Below are 24,140 nucleotides of genomic sequence, written 5' to 3' on the forward strand. Positions count from 1 at the left end.
GTTTTCCACTACTGTTCAGTTTAGAGGAAGTCATTTCCTGTCGTGGTATTTTATTACTTTCTGGACTTTTCGAAGTAGAGCTAACTCTTTCAATGTGCCTGTGCTATCCATACTACTTTCAGAAGCTAAGACCAGCGAACGTTGTTTTATTTCTGTCCGCACCTGTTCGCCATGCTAAAAACCCATGTGCGTCGTGACAGATCCAACTCAGCGCTCTTATGCAGCTTGTACGACTGGTCTCCTACAACAGGAGGACTGTTCAAGTGAGCTCCTGGGGCAAGTGCTGGATTCTTTAACAGTCACAGGTTACTTGAATGAAGTTCAATGGGAAGTCGACCGAGGCTGTGGGAAATCTTACACGTGCACAAGGACACCAAAATATTACCCTGTTCTTTTAAATACTTTGCATAATGATTTCCAAGTTGCCAACTGCAAAAAAATTAAAATTTTATTTGGACTCAAAGGTTCTTAGGGATATTATATGTAAATACTATTCAATTGTCTGTCCATCTATCCATGCATCCGTCTACCCACTGAGTACCTGTTACATGCCAAGCATTATTCTAGATGTTGGGGACACTCTAGTGAATGAAACAAAGTCCTCGCCTCAAAAACAATGTCCTTTCCACAGTGTAATGAAGTTTACATCCCACGAAGTATAAGTTCTTTACAAAGGCAATTTCATAAAGATAACTTATGGTTCAGTCTGGAGAAGTCTCCACCGCATGTTTGATTTACTGCAGGCTCCCATTACCTTCAACACTGGACCAACAACAGTTCAGAATCACAAGGGCTAATGTGTCTGGTGATAGAAACTTTTTTGTAGTTATTAATATATTTACCCATGACATTTATAACAAAAACACACAACTGCATTCTAAGTTTACCAGTTAATGTTCAAGTATAACGATATTTAAATAAATCATTCGTGGACTGTATTTACCCAAATATTCTGTTAATTTTAAACTTAGTCAAAGCTTTCCATTTTTTTCCCCACACAGATGTTTATTTTAATTATGTTTAGAATGTACAAGACTTCTTTTTCACAAGTGACCTTTAAACCAACTGAAGAGAAACTCAAAAAAAAAAGAAGGAAAGGAAGCAACAGTTCTACACACAGAATCGGACATTTGGTATTTCTAGGTTTCTCTGGGAGTTTGAAGGCAGAAATACAGTACTTTTTTTCCCTACAGAAAAGGCTGCATAAAACATATCAATTATCAGTAGATTTACTTGTTAAAAATGAATCCCCTATCAACTAAGGCAAAACCTGTGGGAATGGGCCTGAAAAAAATTTTGTTCTAAAAAGCAGGCCCGTGAATTATTAGATGCTCCAAAATGTGACAAGGTGAAGCCCAGAGCACGTGTGTGGGATGGTGGGAAGGCGGCTGCTTGTGGTGTTTACATCCGTGTAGCGTATTTTCTCCTGGACAGAAACTTCTTACGACATAAAAACCTGTCTATTACAGTGTCAGGGCTGCCACTCAGAAAGTGCTTCATGTGAAACCCGGCCAAAGTCAGGACACAGGGGACATGCCACGTGGGCACATGTTCTGCCAGGAGGCCTACTTCACATCCAAACTGCCCGGCCGTTGTCAGAACTTGCAAGGGGAATTTTGTTTACTTTGTGAAATGCCCGGTGCGTTCCAAGGGTCATTTAGGAATACTGTCACACTGTCGTTAGGGTAGGTACAGTCTTTAACTTAAATGTATCCACTAAAGGGAACACTTGTGATCTCAGTATTCAATTTATTTCTATGATCAATCAATAGAATTCCTTACATTATCAATTACCAGTAGAAAAAGTATCTTGTTATTCAATACTATTTTTATGTTTTTCAATACCCCTTATCTGAAATCAGCTATATAATTAAGCACTATGTATGACATGATATATTGTATTATTTATTATGTCCACGCATCTCAACTATTGGCATAGAGTGAAATAAACATTTTAGATAATATAAAAACTGTAATGAAATAAAAAAATTACTTCTCAGGACTGTTTAACAAAAAGATCAGGAATTTGATGATAATAAATAAAATCCTATGTTTAGGAATAGTTTGATCTAATATGTATAAAACTTCAAAATAATGCCTAGATTCAGCGGGAGAGTTTTGGACAGTCGGAAGAGCACAGTGAGAGTCTGGGAGGACAATGCACTGGTGCTTCAAGGAGAAGTAGCAGACACCAGGGCAGAAATGTGACAGAAGAAAAAGGGACGAGTGGCAGACACAAATGATGACAGAAAAGACAGTGAGAAGCAAAAGTAAAGGCAGCAAAGAGCAAGGTGAGAATGCGGGAGAGGGATAAACCTTGCCTGCGTAACAGGTACAATATTCAGTCATGTTATATAATGAAAAGGAAACGCAAGCACATACGCATCTGTAATGGAAGAGAAACTAACTTGAGTAAATTCTGCAGTCTTCTAAGCATTTACAAGATGCTTCTATTAATTCATGTGTTCATCAATACCCAGGAAAGACAGGAAGAAGTCCGAGCACAATAAACACATTTGTACACCGATATTCCTGTCCCAACAGGACAACACATGTCACTGTCCCAGCCTAATCCCCCTCCTGGGTGTCCAGGAAAGCTGCCACAGGATAAACAGGTGTAGGTTTGACAGGCTCCATGGTTCGGTTGCATAGAGACTGGCTTGTTTACTGGTAGCCAGAGCAATCGCTTCCTAAACCTCAGTGCATCAGGCCTGACACAGCAGTTCTTTCCTATGCTGTTCCCTGTCCTGTGAATGCTTTCACCTGCGAGTCAGCGGCCCTGCTTAGCCACAAACGCCATCTGCGGCCCTTGGGATGCCCGAGGCCAGAGGAAGAGATAGGAGAGAGAGAAAGGGCTAGGAAAGACTATTTTTATGACAAGGAAAGGGAGGGAGAAACCGCAGGAGTGGGAAGAAAGGAGGAGGGGGGACAGAGAAGGGAGGCAGTTCTGGGTGTGGTGAGTAGCACAAAGTGACCAACCTGAGATATTATACACTGCCCACTTGGACAGCCCTTTCAACACTCGGTCTCACCGCTTCATCTTCTAGAACTTTTTTCCCTTCACCTCACTTGGGTCACCCTCCCCACAGTCACATCTCGAGTACTGGATGCCTGTCCTCTCTGAAAATAACTATATTAGGTCGCCTATTAGCTGATAACAACCCATTCGCTTACAGCTTATTTGCTCCAGAGCCCGACCTACACCTGTGACTTGGTTTCCACAAGATCTCTTTTCTCTTTACACCAACACTCTCCTTGTCTTTTCAAAACACTTTTATTACAAATTATCCCTTCTCTCTCCAACATATTCAATCTATCCTTCTTTACTGCAGATTAAATATGCTCAAGAATCCTTTCTCTTAAACAAAATAAAAAACGACACAAAGTCTTCCTGTACTTCATATCTGCTTTGGTCGCAGCTCTCATTCTTCTGCTCCACAGCTACATTTGTGACAGAGCTGGGCACTTGCTCTTCCTACTTACTGTTCACTTCTCATTCCATGCCAGTCTGCTCGTGGCCCCTACATTTCCATTTACAGAGCTCCTTCTGACGTCATTAATGACCTTCTTTAGCTAAATTAGCATATATTGTGTTAAGCCCCTTCCGCATCATTGGATAGTGCTGATAGCTGCCTCCTTATTAAAGTTGACAGCATATTCTCCTGGACTGACTATGTCTCTAGTTGCTCCTTCTTAGTCCAGTCCCCCCCCCCCCCCCTTCTCAGCTCTGCTCCCTTTATTCCACCGTTAAAAAGCTCCGGAGCTCTGCAGGACCTGATCTAGAGCTCACTTCTATGGTCGTTCCTTAGGGAATCTCATTCACTCTTGTGGCGGCAAAGGTCACTTATGCCAATGACTGCATTTTGTTTTTTCAATCTCCAGCTCCACATGTTAACACTTTGTTAGATTTTTCTCACTTGAATGTCTTCGGCACCTCAGAGATAGTATGTCTAAATGTACTTTCCTTCCAAGTGCCCTAATACAGTAGCTGCCCCATTGTCCACCTGACTTTTCACATCAGAAACTAGGAGGTCACCGATGAAATCTCCTTCTTCATCAACCCCTTCAACTTTCTATCTTACTAATCAACTTTCCTCTAAATATGTTTTAAATATATCCACTTTCCTTCCCTACTGCCACCAACATAAGCAAGCCACCACCACTATTGCTATAGCCTCTTAAACCAAATTTTGTCTACAAATTTTCTCTACAGTATTATTTTCTAGAGAGCAACATGACTGATATTTTCAGGTTTTACTCAAATAACTGGGAATAAATGGCAATGAGATATTCTTTAATTCAACTATAGTTTTCTCGGGAGGCTGCATCCTAATAACTGCCTAATATACTAACATCTTAACTGAAACTGCCTAAGAGGCAGTTTCAAGTTGCAGTTAATTCTGCTACAAAATACAACCCTTAAACGTAAGTGAGAAGAGACCATTGAAGACCAGAGAAGAAGGAATTAAGGAAAAAGATTCTACCACCTCTCGCTCAAGAGCATGCTCTACCCTTCTCCCGACTCCTTCTGACCTACATCCTTACTATCTCCATACATTCCTGTATTTATTAGTCCTTCCTCTAAGTTTGGTTAGGGGGGAAAAACCACGTTTAAGAAAAAGAACAAAAATGTCTAGCACAGGCTTTTCGTTAATACATGCCCCCCAGGGAGGAGGCCTAGTTCCAGAGCCTGTTTGGACTGCAAATGAGAGTCACTTTCTTAAAGTTCTAGAGGAAGCCTGGGAGAAAAAAGTCGGGAACATGAAGCCAGTTTCGGCTGCACCCCGAAAGAGTATCCATGCCATTCGAAAGACCACTAACTTCTGCCTCCAACCTGTTTTCTCCTTCAGCTCGGCTGGGCACATCCTTTTTCCGATATCCAAGCCTACATGAAAAATGAGGAAGACGCTTTCTTTACATAAATCTCTACGTTACCCAGAGCTGTTTGTAGCAGACAGAAATCCTAGAGAAAATAAGAGGGAACTGGAATTCTAAGAAGTTCCTTTTTTTGCCACGGTGGGCAGGACCACTGCTAACTCTGATGGAGAACGTGTTCTCGTGTTCCCCCCACAGGAGAGGGGACACGGAGGCTTTCGGGCAGCGTGTCCACGGCCAGACAAGAGTGGACATTCTGCTCATTCCCAGCCTTGTTCTGAGTTTCACTTCCTGACTGCTCCGACTACGCTTCTACGTGTTCTTGACCAACTTCACCTTCACAGGGATGTCCTCCTCCTGGCTGGCTTTCTCTGAGGTGAAGACATACGAGATTTCTTTGTGGGAGGTCGTCTGGCGGCAGATGGCACACTTGATGGAGCTTCTGTGAGAGCCCACGCTGTACTGCTCGATGATGATAGAGGTGCATTCATTACAGAAGCAGTGCCCACAGGTCAGGACCGCCCACTGCAGAAGGAAACACAGAAGCCGCCTCGGTGAGATGCCACCAAAGACGGCTTCCACTCTACGCACACGCTAAAAGGACGAGGGGGTCGGATTTCACTTCCTAAATATTTCATGGTGTTAATATTCTTTAAGTCACAAAAGCTAAGTTGTACGTTTAAAGTAACGATTTTTAAGTCTAACCAGGGTACGCTCTCAAAGTCTTTAATTCTGCTCACCCTAATAGTAAGCACAACAGTCGGAGGGTCATTGTTATTTTATTAGTTGGGGTTCTCGTTTCAGTGGTTAGGAAGAATGTGGATGACCCCCTCAGCACCCCAGTGCTAGATGTATAGGGACTAAGAAGAATATTAATTTGAATATCCTTCTCAATACAGTCTATATAACTTATTAAACAGATTTAGCTGGTATCTCAATTTATTTTAAAAATGATCTGGATACATTAAAAAAATTCCCAAATAAACAAATAAAAAGATATTTTTGAAAATCCCCTTGTTGTATTTCAAGGAAGGTACACTAACACATTCTGGAGCATATTCTGGGGACTTCTCCCCTTTTGGGCAGTGGGAGGGGGTGGAAAAAAGCATTACATTTAACTAAGTTGTCAAAAGTTCTAAAAGCTCTGACACCTTATGCTAATTATTTAACCTTTTCACCTGGTAAAAACCAATGACAATAATAAAAACAGAGTGGTACTTTGAGTGACATGCCCCTGAGACCTAAGCTATGATGCGTGTGAACTTGTATGGAAAGGTGGTGTGTGGCCTGGCCTTCCCGAGGTGCTTTGCGGGATGGACTAGGAAGCCCCTTGGAAAAGAACCCAAACTAAGGAAGAGAAAACGTGGTCTATACGCTTGGTTTTAAAACAGTGACTGGGAATGAGAAGGGGTTATTCAAGATTCATCGGCGGATGCCATTCAGGCTGCTGTCCAGCTGCACCTCTGCTCTCAGGGGCTGTGCCAGAGGCCCCAAGAGCTGAGGCTGCAGGGAAGTGAAAGAGCTGTTTCACTGGCATTTCCGCAGACAGAGCAGCACTGTTCTGCAGCCCGTGCGCGTTCAGTGCCGCTGGGGATGAAGGGCACTTCCTCTGCTCGACAGGACTTGTGCAGCTCATGAGAGCTCAGCCGGACAAGCTGAAGAGCAGGGCAGGTCCATCTGCAAAGGAGGAGAAGCCAGAGACTCTGGCTCCAGAGCCTGAGGAGTGCCAGGAAGTTGGCTGAAACAGCCTCCTCAGAGGAACACAAATGGCACTGACCCCAGGACATTAGCCAGTGCCTGTGAGTTATCTCCAAAGGCTCTTCTTCAAGGGAGGAGGACAGGGAAAGGCTCTGGAGTTCCTATAGATGTGGGGTATAAACAGAGTGAGAAAAGCGGTGTTTTGTTACTGTTATTCTAATCCATATGGTCTCCTAAGTCTAGGAGACCTGGGTTCTGCTACACTTAAATGGAATAATGTACATAAAAGAACTTTAAAAACTGGAAATGTTTAGGACAAAAATTAAATAAAATTTCTGAGACAATCTGGTCACATGAATCGCATCAAAACTAAAATCGAAGAAACTACTTACACCATGATCGTTTCCATTTTAATCAGAAGTTGTATCACATTTTTATCATCGACTTTTATCAGAACTCACCAGTATCTGTACATCACTATTCTTCCACTCAGTTTCCAATGTAGTATCTGTCCCTTTAATATTTATTTTCAATAAAGCATCCTTTAAAAATCTTACCTTCTTCATAAATTACGGAAACTAAAGACTAAAGGTCTTTTTTTTTTTTTTTAAAATCCTCACCTGAGGACAAGCTTATTGATTCTAGAGAGGGGAAGAGAAGGAGAGAGGAAGAGCAACATAGATGGGTTGCCTCTCACATGCACCCCAACCCGGGACTGAACTCACCATCTAGGTGTGTGCCCTGACCGGGGACAGCACCGGTGACCTTCTGGTTTATAGGACGACATTCCAACCAACGGAGCCTCACCGGCCAGGGCTAAAGGTTCCTTCTTTCTGGTTATTGCTAGTCAGACTACGGACTCATGTATTTAACTTCCCACTCTCAGTTTCAGGGGAAAAAACTCCCAAGGACACTTTTACTGACTTAATAGTAATAAACTTATCTTTCAAATTTTGAAAAGCAATGAATATTCTGATATCGTAGATAATGACCATACAAAGCTGGAATTGTAGTTTCATAGATCAAAGTTGGTAGGATAAAACTAAGCACTTTTCCTCTCGTTGAGGAAAATAACATGCCATCGAGTTTACAGACATCTGTATACTAATATACAAGGAAATACGCTTAATTGTCATAATGGTCTCAATTCCCCTAGGACTGCTGTTATTTGTACTTTAAATCCTGGTATTACTAGATTTTAATAATGCTAAGGAAAAGCTATGTTACTGTACCTTTGAAATACTTTCTTAAGTAAATCAATGTGTGATTATATTTCTATACAGTTACCAAAGAACCATGTTAAACTGACAAAGCCAAATTATTTAGACCCAATCTTGCAACTGGAAACAATATTCAGGAGTTATTCTAGAAACTGGAGTTATTCTAGAAGTATGTTCTATTGCTTAAGGAAAACATTGTTCAAACATATGTTGGCACTAAACAGGTCAGTCCTACCTCAGCCCCAACTTTAAGACAAAGATAATATTTGCCTCACATACAAAGTTGTTGAGAGACAGGCGGCCGGGCGGGTGCGGAGAGCATGAATGTAAAAGCCTTTGAGAAGTGTACAGTGCTTTAGAAATGCATGTGATGTCTATTATAGCTTCACCTGTTTTCCCAGCTGCCGAGCACAGATTGGACAAGGCTCCGGATTAATACCTCCTGACGTTTTGTCTTGAGACTATCCAAAAAAGAGAAGAATTCAAAAATACATTAGTTTCATTTTAAAACCTAATACATATTTTACAATTCATTTATAGAAGTAAATTCTTGCAACTGCAATGTTAATAGCCTGATAATTGAGATGACCTAATAATTTATATATTACTGAATGCTATCATTCCTGGGATTTACAAATAACGTTCAGTAAAGAAGTGAACAAAAAAAGGGAAGCAATTTTTATCAGTTTGTTATAGTTATAGTACTGCAGTTGTGATTACCAAAGAAGGCAAAATGAAAAGTATAACTTAGCTAAATTCTCAAATTTTATTTTCCAACTAGATTTTGTTATAAAGGAATTACATATTCTGCATGTCTGCTCAGTATGGGCTCGCAGACATGGGAAGAAGAAACATTTATTTATATAACTCCTTATTAATACTGGTTTCTTCTCAGTACTCTTTTACTAATCTCATTAAGGCAAAGCAAATTACTAGAAATTAGAAATATTATTGACTTGAGACCTATCTAAGTCTGGGAATTATGTTCAAGTGAAATAGTGTTTTAAAGTTTCCTTAAAACTATTTCAAAAATTAGAAGGGCTTCAAAAAAGTCATCACATGGACAGGTTTTAAAACTGAAGAAGACATAAAGGAAAGCAAATCAGACTGATAGATCACTGAAGTTTTTAAGACCGTGGTTTCACTAACCAAATAGTTTTTTAAAACAATTGTTCTCGATTATCTTCAACTCTCTCAGCAATTTTCAAATATGGGACACAGTATTAATTACAGTCTCAGGCAGTACATTATATCCCCAAGACTTAACTTATTTCATAACTGGAAGGTGTAAAACAACTTCCCCAATACCTCCTGACTCCCTTTACCCACTCATTTCACCGCCCCATGACTGTCATCTCTGGCAACCACCCATCTGTTGTTCATGAGCTTCATGTTCTGTTGTTCTTTTTGTTGGACTGTACATAAAGGTGAGTTAGATGGTATTTGTGTTTCTGTCTTATTTTACTTTCCATAATGCCCTCAAGGCCCATCCATTTTGTCAAAAATGGCAAGATTTCATTCTTTTTTATGGCTGAATAATATTTCATTATATAGATATACATCACACCTTTATCTACTCGTCTGTCAGTGGACACTTAGGCTGTTGTCATATCTTGGCTACTAGAAGCGACAGCATGCCACTACCTGCTTCTCCTATAAAGAAGTGGAGCCCCCAACAAGCAGCAGGCTCTCAGTAAAAGAGTCTATGTGGTTGCCTAGTAGTGTTCAGAGAATTTCTTCTGGTGACGTTGTTTATGCTTTGGAGTCTCACTGGAGCTTTACCAGCACCTGCCATTGAAAACAGCTGACTGCCAATAAATATGTTAACCTTCGAGTTTCTGTAGCACTCTTAGATGCAGTCCATTCTGCCCCAAGGGATTTATTTACATCTAATCTGTCAAGTTCGGAAAACATCAATGTGTGGTTGCCTCTCACATGGCCCCCACTGGGAACCTGGCTGACAATCCAGGCATGTGCCCTGACTGGGAATCGAACTAATGATCCTTTGGTTCGCAGCCTGCGCTCAATCCACTGAGCTACACCAGTCAGGACTAATCCATGACTTATATAACTGTAATTTTTGTTGGGCATAACTACAGTCTGTTTACACTGTCCTATACTACAGAGTACATACCTTTTTGTTAAGTGTATCATATTTCTATAGATCATCATCTTCTTCTGATATATGTAGCTATTGCAGACACAGCTAGTATTCTGACTCATATAACTAACAAAAACAAATAAAACACTGATTTAAAAAACCCAGTACCATTAATAATTATGGCACTAAAAGATTAAATGGAGTCACTAAAGTGGTTTATTCACATACAGCATTTTTTAAAATGATACCTTTTCCAAGTTTGTTAGGTAAAGAAGCTGCCCAAGTTTTTTCTGAAGCTGTGATGTAGCAACAGCTTTGTCATTTAGTAGCTTTATCCGATTTTGTTCCACCTTAAAAAAAACAAAACAACTTTATTCTCTTCCAGAACAATCATTAAAATTATATCAAACATGCATAATCCTTCAATAATATAAATGTGCCCTCTTTTAAGAAAACCCACTTACATACAAAAACTCAAAATAGCAAAATGGATACTAGATAATGCATTTCAAAAGGAAATGTATGTATTTTTTGCTTTTTACTACTTAAATAGAATTGAGAATAAGTGTTTAACATGAAAACAAATTTCTCTTTATTTATTTTTATTGACTGATCGTCTACTGTATTCTCCTGAGGGAGGCCGTAGAGAGGATGGGGTCATGGAGATTCCTCTCTGGATTTCTTGAACTCACCCTGGACTGAGTAGCATATTATCTCAGTTTTCTTTATCCCATGGATGTATTACTGAAAAATGGTACACAAATAGAACTTCGGTTGATTTTTTTTTTTAATCTGACTTCAAGTAGGAAAGCTTCCTATGTAGAACAATTCTAGACTTTGGGTCAAGATGAAGGTGTAGGTAAACACAGCTCACTTCTTCACACAACCACAGAAAAAAATTACAACTAGGCTACAAAACAAATACCCAGAATCATCAAAAAATCAAGTTGTATGGAAGTTCAGTAACCAAGAAATTAAAATATAGTAGTATATTAGTAAAGTAGTATATAACGAATATTGACAATTTTTCTGAGTTATTCTCCAAGTTTGTTGAAGGAAAAGGATTTGAAAGATTAAACACACAAAAGGAATAAAAATAAATTATTAATGAAATAATACTGTCACCGTGGAAGAGAAAGGTTGGTAGAGTTAGTTCTTAATCCTGAGAAACAAAGAGGGATTCATTAGAAGACAAGTTGTCAATGTCTATTCATCGCCAGCAAAGGCAAACACGGAAGCAGTTTTGGGTGCCCTTAGGGAAGGTTTTTCTAGTTCTGATAAAACTGATGTAATAGAACGTAAGTCTGACAACTGACCAAGAATATCTTTTAGCTTTTGGCACATAGGAGGTGTCCAAAAATAGATGAATACACAATCTGGAAGGAGACAAATGCACCAAAATAGTGAATTTTAAGCAAGCATTAGATATAAAATTGCTCATCTTTGACCATTTTTGACCTGGGGCAAGCTACAAGAGTGATTAAACACATATTGAAGAGATCGCTGCCCTGACTCTCCCTCTTGTAAGAATGTTGAGTTTTTTGATACCTGTTTGCTGTGCTTTCTGTGGTTTACTTGCACATTACCTCATGTGGCTCAATGATGTGAAGAACGGGGGGATTGGGCTTCGGCTCCCTAGGATCCCGGACTCTCAGGCGCTCGGTAGCCATGGCCAGTTCATCAATAGCGGACACGCGATTCCTCAGAGCCATCCAATATTCATGAAGCAACTGCAGGAACGGAAAAGACAAAGACACTGGTAATGCACATAATTAAATGCACATAATTAAAACTGGTTAAAACCACCAAGATGTGCCCTGGTGAAAAACTTCAGTGAGGTCTTATGACATATACATTTTTTTATTAAGTGTCTAAAGTGCGAGCAATTCTTAGGCCATTTTTAGGATGAGAGGGGATAACTGCCAATCTCCAGAGGACCCTACGGAATGCTGCCTGTTTAGATTCTTAGGAACAGAATACCCTATCACTCACTGAAGATCTTTATGGCTCAATACCAGGCTGGTGGAAGCTCTGCTTTATTTTTTAAAGAAATATTTTTTATTGTAAAATATTTCACATATTTAAAATAACATGTACATATGAAATGAGAATACTAAAATACACAAGTGAGTGCCATCATCCTATTTAAGAAAGAAAACAATACCAACTTCTTAGAGAAAGCCTCTGTGTTCCTTCCCGACTGTATTACTCTTTCCTCACACATTTTTCCTTCAACCCCCCAAAATGGGGTAACCATTAGTCTGAGTAGGACGTATTATTTCACACTTTTCACTACCATGTACTAATCTACACATCCTTAATAACCTGGGTATGTTTTTGAAATTTACAGAAGTGGTATCAATTATTTTAAAATGTTTGATCTGCCTTCTTCACTAACGTTATACTTCGAGGTAGACCCTGACTGCTGCGTGCAGCAGCAGCTCACTCATTCATATCGCTGCAGAAGAGCTGTCTGCAATGTCATGGAGAAGGACAGCATGCAGTTCTGGGATGCCTACATGATAAACATTCCTCTGACACAGAGCCTGGGGCCAAAGTGAACCCCAGGGAAGAACATAGGGCCAAGTGGACACCATACAGTACGACCTTCTCCCAAGGCTTGGTGTTAATGTGCTTTTACGTTAAAATAGTAATGTGAAAAAAAAATGATTACAAACCAATGATTTCAACACTATAAAAGTGTTGAAATTTATCAAACATATGAACTAGTATTATAGACAGCATGCCTTCTTTTTCTGGATAGATATTTTTATCCAGCTTTAAAATGCAAGAACTTGCCCTGGCTGGTGTAGCTCAGTGGACTGAGCACGGGCCTGCAAACAAAAGGGTTGCCAGTTTGATTCCCAGTCAGGGCACATGCCTGGGTTGCGGGCCAGGTCCCCAGTGGGGGCCGTGTGAGAGACAACCACACACTGATGTTTCTCTCCCTCTTTCTCCTTACTTTTCCCTCTCTCTAAAAATAAATAAATAAAATCTTCTTTAAAACGTAAGAACTTTAGATTAAAAAAACACTGAATGGAATTATAAATAAAACACTTCTTTCACTGCCTCACCCATTTCACCTTTAGAGTAGAATAATGAATCAATAAATCCAAATACATAAGAAAAATTCAAAATTAATGAATTCTGGAATCTCATCTCAAAGACATAGTTACAATATGACAAAACTACTAAAGCTTTACTATGAAGGGTCACTTTATGCATTATTAATTGCAATGATTTCCAGTCTCGTATATTGAGAAATCCTATATTCTCCAATCTTCACTCAAAGTTGTTGATGGTTGGTTGTTATTCATAGAGCAAAGCACAACAAAATGAAAAAAATCCCATCTAATTTCACAGACTAGCAATGTAAGGTCAACCTAAGAACAGAATGACCATTTTGACAGCTTAATAAAATGTTTCATATATTTTAATTTTAAAAATAACTTTCTTTGAGCAATTTAATAAATAAAAGTTCCTTATCTATTCAGTATTACTGTATTTATTTTTCATCATGATCATCACATTTTAGGGAAAGAGAAATTATAATACCTAAGGTCTCTAAGCAGATTTTTAAAAACTAAAGAGAGAAAACAAAAAGTAGCCATTGAAATTAATATAAAGGAGAACTTTTAATACTGGATGAACGCTTTAAAATACTGGACCTTATACTCCTTCTTCCAAGCTTCAAAGAGGTCCATCGAAGTGCTTCCTTCATCAACGAACGGAATGTCAAATCTATGTGACTTTGCAAATGACAGCAGAGCTTTCATAGATCGCTCTGTCTCGCTTATGGCCCACAGACCCCGGCTGGTGGTAGGGATTCGATCATCCACCAGGCCTTCTTCATCTTCTATCATCTCCTCGAATATAGCAGTCTGGCCTTTGACTCTGAAGATGCAGGAGAACAAAACAACAGTGACTAATGACTGTACCGTAGGCGGCACAGCACCGCAAAGGTCACACTGGCAGAGCCAACAGAGAAGCAAGGTCAGTCATGAAAATTTCATCAATTTTTAAAGTCATGTCTAGAAGCTCGTGTTTGCAAGCCTTGGGAAAAATTACAGCAACTCTGAAAGAGCTTGAGGCATCATGAATTTGACCTATGTTTCTTGAGAACCATCTAGAAATGGCTGTAAATCCCAGGTTGAACTCTTACTCTGAGAAAACAATACAAAACACAGACTACTATCACTATCAACCATGCAAAAAAATAAAGTAAAATAAACAAAAAAAACCCCAAACCACAGGATGATCTAAGAGTACACAGTCAATCTCTCTTTTTTGGAGGCAATCAGAACTTGGTCTTTTCTCAATTTCCATTTTTGTAAAACAGAAATAATTTTGCTAATGTCATGGCTGTATGTACTTACTAAGTAGCTTAATTCCTTACACAGGATGAAGATTTCAAATTTGTGTTGGAGAAAGTATATTAATAATGAGAGCTGACATTTTATAGGACGTTAACCATGTATCGAATGCTATGGTAAGCAATAACGAGCGTTTTCCTATTTAATGTTCAAAAAAATTCAATGAGGTATATGTTGTTATTGTACACATTTCACAAATGAAATTACTGAGGCTTAGAGAAGTGATTTGCTCCCAGTATAGTGGGCAGGGATCTGAGTCCCAGCACGTTGGACTCGAAGGTCTGTTACTCCCCTCAACTGCCTTTCGGTAGATGTCACCACATGACACAAGCATCTGAGGCCAAGCTTCCGCATGGGTAAACTGAGCATGTTACGTGGTCAAATGCCAAAGTTTATTGAATTGATTTAATATGAGAAAAAAATATACAAAAGATTACTGTAAAGAAAATACAGTCTCCTGATTTAAAACATCAATCTTATAAACGTCTCGTTTTCCTGATGGGAAATAATCAGGGGACTTACGTGTGGGAAAACAGCTTCGATTCATACTCCGTGAACAGCTCATCGGCCTTACAAAAGACACAGCTGGGGAAGGAGAAACCGCCAGTGAGTGAGTGTTCACAAACATGACCAGCAAGCATGTAATTTCTAAGACAGGCTTAGTATTTTACACCTTACTTTTTCTTTTCAACAAATATGCCATTCTAGAATAAAAAATAGGATTTTCAGTATGGGGCCATTGAGTTTTTTCTTTTTTCAAGTTAGATTAATAATACATCTCTACTTCTGTCTGAATTCAAATGAAAGAACTTTCATTATTAAGAAATCTGGCTTAATGGAATGATGCCATCTTATCGAGTGATTTCCCCTCGTACCTACCAGTTGAGAGGAAGCCTGGCTGGTCGGAGGTGGCAGAGGGTTGCAGACTCAATAACGCTGCGAGACGGAGGTGGCTCCAGGTTTTTTACAGCCTCTCTCACTAGCTTCTGGAATTTAGTTAGTTCTTCCATTTGTGTTGTCAGTAAGAACTGAAGACCTCTGCAATCACGGAACCTAATTCCCATCACCAGCACCAAACACAACACAAAGAAATGAAATGAACCGTAGGTCAGTATCTTCAAATTCAGAAAATGGTTGTTAGACAAAGAAACTGCAACATTTTACCTAGTCGCACTTCAGTGAGTTTACCTTAAGAGTGTATTCTATGGGTATCTATTAGTAGACAAGGAATAACAACACTGGATAGCCTACTACAAAAAGTCTGACAGTTCCTGCTCCCAGGAACTAAACACAGCACTCAAAATCTTCTGTCTCTGCCTCAGATGTCTCTGAAAGGTCACGATTGTCACATTCTCTCTCTTTAATGCTGCCTGACCACAGGGGTCCCTCCAGACATCCTGGCTGGATGCGGAGAGACAGATGACTGCAGGAGGAAAGACAAAGAGAAAACTGGGAAGCAGGCAAAAGAGCCAAGAGGTATGCGGCTTGTTACAAGACTGTGGGTGTGTGTATGTGCAGTTTATTAAGCATTTACTATATATCAGGGCAATTTGCCAGGCACTTCTATATAGTATCAATGGACACTATGCACATGTTACGGAAAAAGCTTAACAAATTAATTTGTTATTATATGGCAGAGTTAGGAGTTAAACCCAAATATGGCTCTTAACTATTCTGATCAACTATGGGTGAAAGGGCTAAGAAAAAAATGTATGGATATGTATATACGGATTTATGAAAGGAAAAAGCAAGCCCAGAATAATAAGAAATTAGAAAATGGAAAATACGAACACAATTTGTTTGCTTTTTAAGAGCGCATCCTTTTCCTCCCTAAAACGCCACACGCTCTTCTCCTCAAACTGTCCACGAGAGCCGCTTCCCTTCCTGAAGGCTTCTGCAACATTTCACCACACAAGTCTGTTTCTTTGTCCATGGGATTTATTACAAATATAGTTTGTTTTATACCTTGTTATGTTCAGTTTTTATACATACTCATTTTTCTCAAATTACTCATGGCTGCTGTCTTATCAAACTAAATTTCAGAAGGTAAGAATTAGACATCGCTCATAGCTTTTTAAAAAAAGTGTATGCAACAGACACAAAATAGCTGTTGAATAATTTCTAAAAGAATTTGTGTAGTGGTGATTGAACCAAGTTCACACAAAGAAAATAATTGTTTTTCTTTCTAACTTATTAACAATTTAAATCACTCTTCAATAATTAACTTTTGAACCAAAGGAAAGAAGTGGCTTTGAAAAAATGTTTCTTTACTGACTCATGTCTGAGTCATGTGACTAGGCATTTAATAAGTCTTAGCAATGTTGTCTCTTGCAGGACCTTTAAACAAAAGAGCAGAAAACACAGTAACAGAAGGTAACTCTTAAACACCATACCAAATGGTAGACACCATTTTAAGCAGCACTTGACAAATATTAATTTTCTAATCCTTACAACAATGTTGTGTGGTTTAATAGATGAAGAACTAAGGCACAGAGATTAAATTTCTTTCCCAAGGTCACAGAGCTAATACGTGATGGAGCTGAGACATGAACACAGGTAACCTGATGTGAGAACCTACCTGTGCTCTTAATCAGTAAGCTGCGTAGCCTTTCCCAAGAATCACTAACAAGCAAACATAAATAGCCTGGCTTTTGAGATATCTAAATGTGTTTCATTACTTTCTATTTATGTCTAAGTTTTTTTTTGTTTTTAAAGGATGCTTATATAATATTAACGGTTCATTTTACATCTCTTATTCGTTCTTGTATAGCCCTGGGACCTCAAATAATAGGAGATAAGTTCTAATAAGGGATTTAGAACTTTTAAGTAATTTCTGTATGATTTAAGAGAAACAAGTTCAAGATATTTTAAATGTTATCTTATCAGCTGATTCTACACTTCAGGCAGAACATATTAGGATATAGGTGTTTGTGTGTGTGTGTGTGTACGTTAAGACAAAGGAGAAGGGAGGGAGAAAAGAGAGGAAGACACACTGGTGTGAGAGAAAAGCATCAATTGGTGGCCTTTTGCATGTGTCCTGACCAGGGACCGAACCTGCAACCTAGGCATGTGCCCTGACCAGCAACTGAATCAGTGACCTTTCACTTTGTGGGACGACATCCAACCTACTGAGCCACCCTGGTCAGGGCAGGATACAGTTTTTAAACTGGATAAAGTGAACCATGCCATAAATAACAACTTATTCTGGAGCAGTGATTCTTGAGGTTCACAGGGAAAAAAGAAGTGCACTCAGAATCTAACATATTGCAAGTATTTCAAAAAGCAGCAGCGCATCAGGTTCTGCGTGGGGAAAAAGGTAATTACAATAATCTAAGCTAGATCCAAGTAATAACGACACATGGAAAATGTAGCATATCTTTTCTGCCACAACACCTAGATTCCCCACAGCAGGAGGAAATTCCTCTGGGTCATGCCACTGACAGTACTTCTGATAAAGAATAAATCTGTTCTCTGGAAATAATTATTCACTGTTTCTACATCTAGATCAATAATCAGTTTACCTAGGAATGCTGAAGAATGGTAAGTGCTGATGAGAAGAAAGTGGGGGAAAGGAGAGCAGCGAACTCTGTAATATAGAACCTGCCCCCGGGGCACCATGATGCTCAGAACCTAGAGAATGGATCATATAGGGAAGTATGAATGCCTTACTTACCCCAAGGACACCATTCTCCAAAACAAGGTCTACTTCAAACATTAGCTTAAAGTTGGGTTTAAGCAACTTGCCCAACAAAGATACAAAAAAAAAAACCCTTTAGATTTTTTAAAAGAAAAGTAGTAAAAAGAGAATATTTTTAAACGACTAATACATGGGAAAAAGGGGTTTCTCTTTTAGACTTATACCTAATATTCTGGTTTGAAGAGTACTCTTAATAGTATGTAAAATCCAGATGTTCATAATCACAATATGTCCCTACATGTAATTCCACCTCTTAATCCCAAATGATCTGAATATCTCGGGTGGCTACTCATACGGTATTCTACTTTGCACTGTTTTCTTACATCTCTGCCATAGAAAACGTGCTAGTTTGTTGCTTGTAGTTGCTGGTTATTTCATTTCGCACTCGTTGAACAAGCTCCTCATCGATAGAAAACTCTATTGCTCTGTGGATCACGTTTAGCCACCAAGGAGAATTAGAATGAATCTGTAAAATAGACAAGTGCTCATCAGTTAACGCTGTAGGACTCACTATGTTGCTATCACTGTGTTTCTATCATTTCTATCATCTGCTGTGAAAAATTCAAAGGCAGTGATAAATACTACTCCAAAGGGAATTATAATAGCAGCGAGACAAGTATACATTTCTCTATATTGAGTAGGTGAGTACAACTTTTGCATAATATAATTAAAGAGAAAACCTGTTTCCTCACTACTCTGGATGAACAGGAACTTACTGTGTACTCCTGTGTGACAAAGTTGTGCTAAAAAATACTTTACCACAATGAAAATTCCATACTCATTCCACACGTGTGAAAGGGTAGCAGGTTTCTTTCTCAACAGAAAGACATCATGCTGACACTCAGCTAACTGAACTGGATTCTACTCCATGAATAATCTGTGATAACTAAGAAAACTGTATGCCTGAATATTAAGTAATTAATGAATTAGGAAGAATAAAATGAGGAGTATTTGGTAAAAATAAAAAAGTATGCATTCAAAAATGAGAATGTATTTTTGTGGCCTCCTCTTTAGCTTTGCTACTGATTTCACAAAAGGGAAATTTTAGAAATGACAAATGGCTTATATTTCATAATAAAAATACCTGTGGTTCTAATGTTCTGACATCTTAACAGAAAAGATTTTGGCCATGTATACATTTAAGATCAAAAGGAGGTTTAAAAGCCTTTACTTTCCTCGAAAGACAACCCAAGGTAAAAGAAACCCCTTAGAGCTTAAAAGAAATGGAAAAGAATAACTATACAAATAGGTGATTTATCCATGTACCTGTTCATTCAATAAAAAAACACTGCTAACAGCAAAAACATTTTTCCTGTGGGGCAGGTGCTGTGCCAGGGGCTTAGAGCTCCAAGTGGATCACATACGTCAAATTCCCACCCCCCTGCCCCCCCCAAAACGAAAGCGGAAATGCTCTGTGGAGACGAAGGCCGAGGAGGAAGGCGGCGGGGACGCACCTTTCTCTGGAGCTCGCGGATGGTCTGCTGCACGGGCAGCAGGGCCTGCTGCGCCTCGGCGACCTCGGTGTTGCACTTGCTCATGTAGTGCTCCCGCAGCTGCCGGGCCTGTGTGACGGCAGCAAACGGAGTCAGCTCTCACTGCAGGCCCAGGAAACCATTTCATGGGACGTGTCAGTGACAGGGTGGCGATTTGTACATATTTAAAGCTATTGAATTCAATTTAAGCATAAAACTCTACAAGTATACTGCAGGGAACATAAAAGCCACACCGGGAATTCTTAGGATACATATATTCAGCAAAACACATTCATCTGTTAAGTGATAAAATTTAAGAAATCCCAAGCATTTGCTCTCCAAATTTTTATCAACTTTTTAATTAAAAAACAAACAAGGAAGGGAGAAGAACAGTGACATTTAAAATTATGATACCTTTTGGTATCTGCTGTCTGATTAAGTGATTTCAATTTCTTGGAATTTACTGCAGTTTGGAAATGATACTGGAGAATATACAGTAACACAGGTGTTACGGACTGACCTGTGTTCTCCCAAAACCCATATGGTGAAGCTCTCACCCCCAACAGGACTACGTTTGGAGACGGGCTTTTAAGGAGGCAACTCAATGAGTAAACATGTTAAATGAGACCACAGTTGTGAAGCCCTAATAAATATGACTGGTCTCCTTAAGAGAAAAGAGAGACAACGGGGATTCAAGCAAGGAAAAGGCCTGGTGAGGACAATGAGAAGGTGGCCGTGTCCAAGCTAAAGAGAGGCCTCAGGAGAAATCAACCCCACTAACCCCTTGATCTTAGCCCGCCAGACTCCGGAGCTTTAAGAAATACATTTCTGTCATTTAAGCCGCCCAGTCTGGGGCATTTTGTTATGGAAGTCCTAGAAGATTCACGTGCTGACACATGGAAATACATCCGCATATAGAGTATGAACCCTCCTCCCCAGGATGCAGTTTTCTTTTTCTTGTCACGAACTTCCACTTAATTTTTTAAAATTAATAATTAGTTGGTCATTAAAGCTGTCTACTAATAGGCTGGACTGTCTCCCAGTTTTCCGTCACTGAAGGCATTTAAACAAAGAGTGACGGACTACATGTAAAGACCAGACAAAATGGGAATCACAGTTAACTCGGAAACTTCTAGTAAATGGCCATCTGACATTCAGAAAGGGCCGTATATCCTTACATGATCGTTTTTATCACTGATTCAAATAACGGCTTTACTTACAAGTTCGATACATTTCAAACATATCTATCACTCTTTAGATTTAAGCTTTGCATCTCTGTTTGAAACCTTGAAAAAGGTAAAACTCTATGGGCAAATTAGCATAACCAGCTTATTAACAATTTATAGTGAGTTAATTTATAATGTCACTCTTTCCAGAGAGAATCAATACTCATTACAGAGGGACCTCCTTTGAGGACATAAGAAAATCTGAATTTACTGTCATAAATAATAAGCAGAAAGGTGGCAAAAGCATCACATTTTTTATTTTTACTAGACTAAGTCTTCTGCAGATCTGTCACAGGATCAACAAGGTCTCCTTTTCAAATGGTTTTTATTTCCATCCTGTGCTGCTGACTACCAGCAACCACTCCACGACAAGCTGCAGCCCTCCAGCCACAAGCGGTTCACCAGAGAGCGCCATAAGCATGGCCATTCTCCACCACCCAAGTCCCCACAGCGAAGCCTGAAACGCTGAAGCCTGAAACGCTGAAGCAGCAGGGAAACACTGTTACCTTTAGTGAGATGCTGTGTGGCCTAGGAAATAGCAATTAGGTGGAGCCCAGAGTCTGAAAAACATATTCTTTAAAGACAGAATGAAAAAATAATAATTACCTCTTCCTCAAGTCTGCCGTCTCGCAAGGTAGGAGGTATCCCTGGGTGCTTGGCCACCAACAGCTCCATCAAATTATGAGTAGCATGAAGTCTCTGCAAACGCAGGAAAGGCAGTAATTATGAGCCATGTAGTGCATTCTAAGGGAGAACCCACTGCTGATACGGCATGCAAAGCACCACCACCATACTCACATCCCTGATTAGAGTACTCCTTTCTCAGGGAAAAACAAAGTCAGTTTTACAGTAAATGTCTTAATTCGCGAGATAAATTTTCTTCAATTAAAAATCTAGTCTTATGAACATATCTATGTAGTTAGCAAAGTATGTAATATTTTTCTCTTTTTTCTATTTCTAGATATATTTTTTCTATTATATATGCATTTGTCTATATGAGGAACAAGGAGTATGCCAAGTTAAGTGAAGTAAAATAAAAGTGTAGACTGCAGAGACTTGATTCCTCTTTTGGGAAATGAGTCTGGATGATTCTAGCAATTATATTATGATACAAATAAGGGTAATTAAATATATAAGAAAACAGGGCTGTGACCTGGACCTGCTGAACTTAAGGGCTGAATAGGGGACGGCTGGGGGTGAAGATGGTACAGGAAAACTCCATCATATGCCTCTGTATGCAATATAAGCCAGACTTCTCACTGTGACATTAAGTCTGCAGCTGGTTAGAGACCCCTGGAGTCAAAGGTTATGAGAAGAAATAATGTGAAAGTAATTTCTATCTGTTAACGTGGAAAGATAGGTAAGGGCTATAGGATCAGGCAATGTTTTTCTGGAAAGATCTGATTTGGTGCCAGTGATCTGAGACCATACAGTAGGGTTTACTCTGAATGGCTACAGATTATGAGCCATGGTACAGATCTTTGTAGAGTTAACTTGGAAAAGCTAACTCAACTGTTTTAAGGTCTTTCCAACATGGCTCCGTAGGTAACACAGTCACTAACACGAGATTTAATAACAACGAAGGTGTAACCACAACCAGGGAAACCACGGGGTACACAGTTGGCTCTTCTTATCTATGTGTGCTTACGGGAGAGGACTTCTGGGGCTTTCTGCACAAGGTGGTGGGATGGGTGGGAGAAATGCTGGTCTCTCTCCATCCTTTACACATTTTATCCCAAGGGAACAGAGTGCCAATCTGACTGGACAGGGCAAAATATTCAGTGGGCCACACTTTCCCAGTAAGTGGGGTTGTTATGACAAACAGGGAACAACCTGGCTGGTTGCTCATTCTTGCCCTTAGGCATTCTGGACTTCTTTGTCTTGCTTATTCTTCTACCTTTGTTTCCTTTGTTCAGGAGCATGACACCTTTGGCTTCCATACTCCTTATCCATGAAGAATATAAGCAGACTTGTATTTACCTTCCCCTCTTCTTCTCTCTCCCCCAAACACACCTCCTACCACCTGCCAAAGCACGTGTGAACATGCAGGTCCCAGAGTCCGGATTCTGAATGGGGAACAAGTCTAACGAGGGACTCAAGCCTAAACTTTCTGCTATTACTAAACATGGTCCTTATTCACCATTCAGCTAGAGCCCTGTCCATATAACCCACCTGACAGAACCAAGAATGGGAAAGACTTAATACTTAAATGTTGTAATTCAAATATCCAAACATCTCTAAAACACCTCCCAAAATTAAATTACAAGATCACTGGATAATATTTATTGTTAGTTCTATCGCTGACTTGAACTCATTTTCTTTACTTTTTGGTGAAAATCATTAAATATGTTGATATTCACATGCAAAAAGTGATGAAAGTGCTCTCATTCTTTGAAGTACAAATAATTCAAGCTGTTTTTCTAATGTAGGTTAGATTTAGCTAGTGAGCCTTGTGCCAATACTGGCCTGAGCATATGGAACAGTAGTGATTCTCAAACTTTCATGTACAGTCAGCCCTCCATATCTGCAGGTTTCAAATTTGCAGACTCAATCATGGATTAAAAACATTAAAAAAAAATTCCAGAGAGTTCCAAAAGGCAAAACTTGAATTCACCATGCACTGAGCACTATGCTGAACAGACACGAATGAAGTGATGTATCTGCATACCCTGCTGTCGCCTGTATGCAAATACAGGCTATCTGCAAAACAATGCCATTTTATATAACACACTGGAGCATCTGCAGATTTCGGGGACTTGCAGCAGGGGTGGGGGGCTGTCCTGAACCAACTCCCTGAGGACGCCAAGGGGAGGCTGGCCATGCAAATCATCTTGGGTGCTTATTAAAAGGACTGAATCCCAAACTTCATCCCCAGAGATTATGACTCAGTCCATTTGTTACCCTTCACCTTCTTAAATATTCGGAAAAACTATTTCATGAAAAACTATTTCATAAAAAAACAAACAAAACATGTACTCGGAACTGTGTAGTCCGTACTCACTTGGAGCGAATCGGTCTTGAGCTTCCCTTTGTGCTCCTCAGACGAACGCAGCACTTCTCTGTACAGTTCTGCGGCCAGCGCGTGCTCGCCTGAGAATTAAAGCCACTCAAAGCATGAGGAAGTCAAGTACTGAGCTCCTAATGTGATCTAGTCATCTAAATTAAAAATGTCCATAAAAATGTAACTTAGAGATTATTTAAAAAATAATCTCACTATTTTAAAAAAATCAGACTTGAAATTAACATACTGCCCCAGTAAAAAAGCTGATAGGTCCTTTTTGTTAATTTCACAGAATAGAACAATGATCAAATGAATTTACAATATTTTAAAATTATACTGAAATTACAAACTCTGAAGTAACTTCTAATTTAAACATATGATTTTCTTCTCACTGAAGTCAGAGTACCAATTAATAGTTATGTTTGAAATTAGGACAAGTAATATAGGTATTTATATTTTAAACAAATATTAAAAATA

At 39.3% G+C, this 24,140-nt stretch overlaps 1 protein-coding gene across 2 annotated transcripts in view; it reads right to left on the minus strand.

Moving 5' to 3' along the window:
- The window catches only part of SHPRH (SNF2 histone linker PHD RING helicase), a 73,035-nt gene that overhangs the window by 16,837 nt on the left and 32,058 nt on the right, over window positions 1–24,140 (minus strand). For both annotated transcript variants that reach the window (XR_004902929.1, XM_028509908.2), the window contains exons 15-25: window positions 23,664–23,752; window positions 21,269–21,361; window positions 19,419–19,526; window positions 18,288–18,430; window positions 15,147–15,320; window positions 14,790–14,852; window positions 13,563–13,788; window positions 11,481–11,624; window positions 10,143–10,244; window positions 8,183–8,254; window positions 5,212–5,400 (exon numbers count right to left, since the gene is read on the minus strand). Coding sequence is in view for 1 of the 2 variants with exons in the window: in XM_028509908.2 (XP_028365709.1) it covers window positions 5,212–5,400; window positions 8,183–8,254; window positions 10,143–10,244; window positions 11,481–11,624; window positions 13,563–13,788; window positions 14,790–14,852; window positions 15,147–15,320; window positions 18,288–18,430; window positions 19,419–19,526; window positions 21,269–21,361; window positions 23,664–23,752 (1,403 nt within the window). In the remaining variant the exon portion in view is untranslated. The remainder of the gene's footprint in view (window positions 1–5,211; window positions 5,401–8,182; window positions 8,255–10,142; window positions 10,245–11,480; window positions 11,625–13,562; window positions 13,789–14,789; window positions 14,853–15,146; window positions 15,321–18,287; window positions 18,431–19,418; window positions 19,527–21,268; window positions 21,362–23,663; window positions 23,753–24,140) is intronic.

Source organism: Phyllostomus discolor, chromosome 4 (genome assembly GCF_004126475.2).
Source record: "Phyllostomus discolor isolate MPI-MPIP mPhyDis1 chromosome 4, mPhyDis1.pri.v3, whole genome shotgun sequence".
Classification (NCBI taxonomy): Eukaryota; Metazoa; Chordata; class Mammalia; order Chiroptera; family Phyllostomidae; genus Phyllostomus; species Phyllostomus discolor.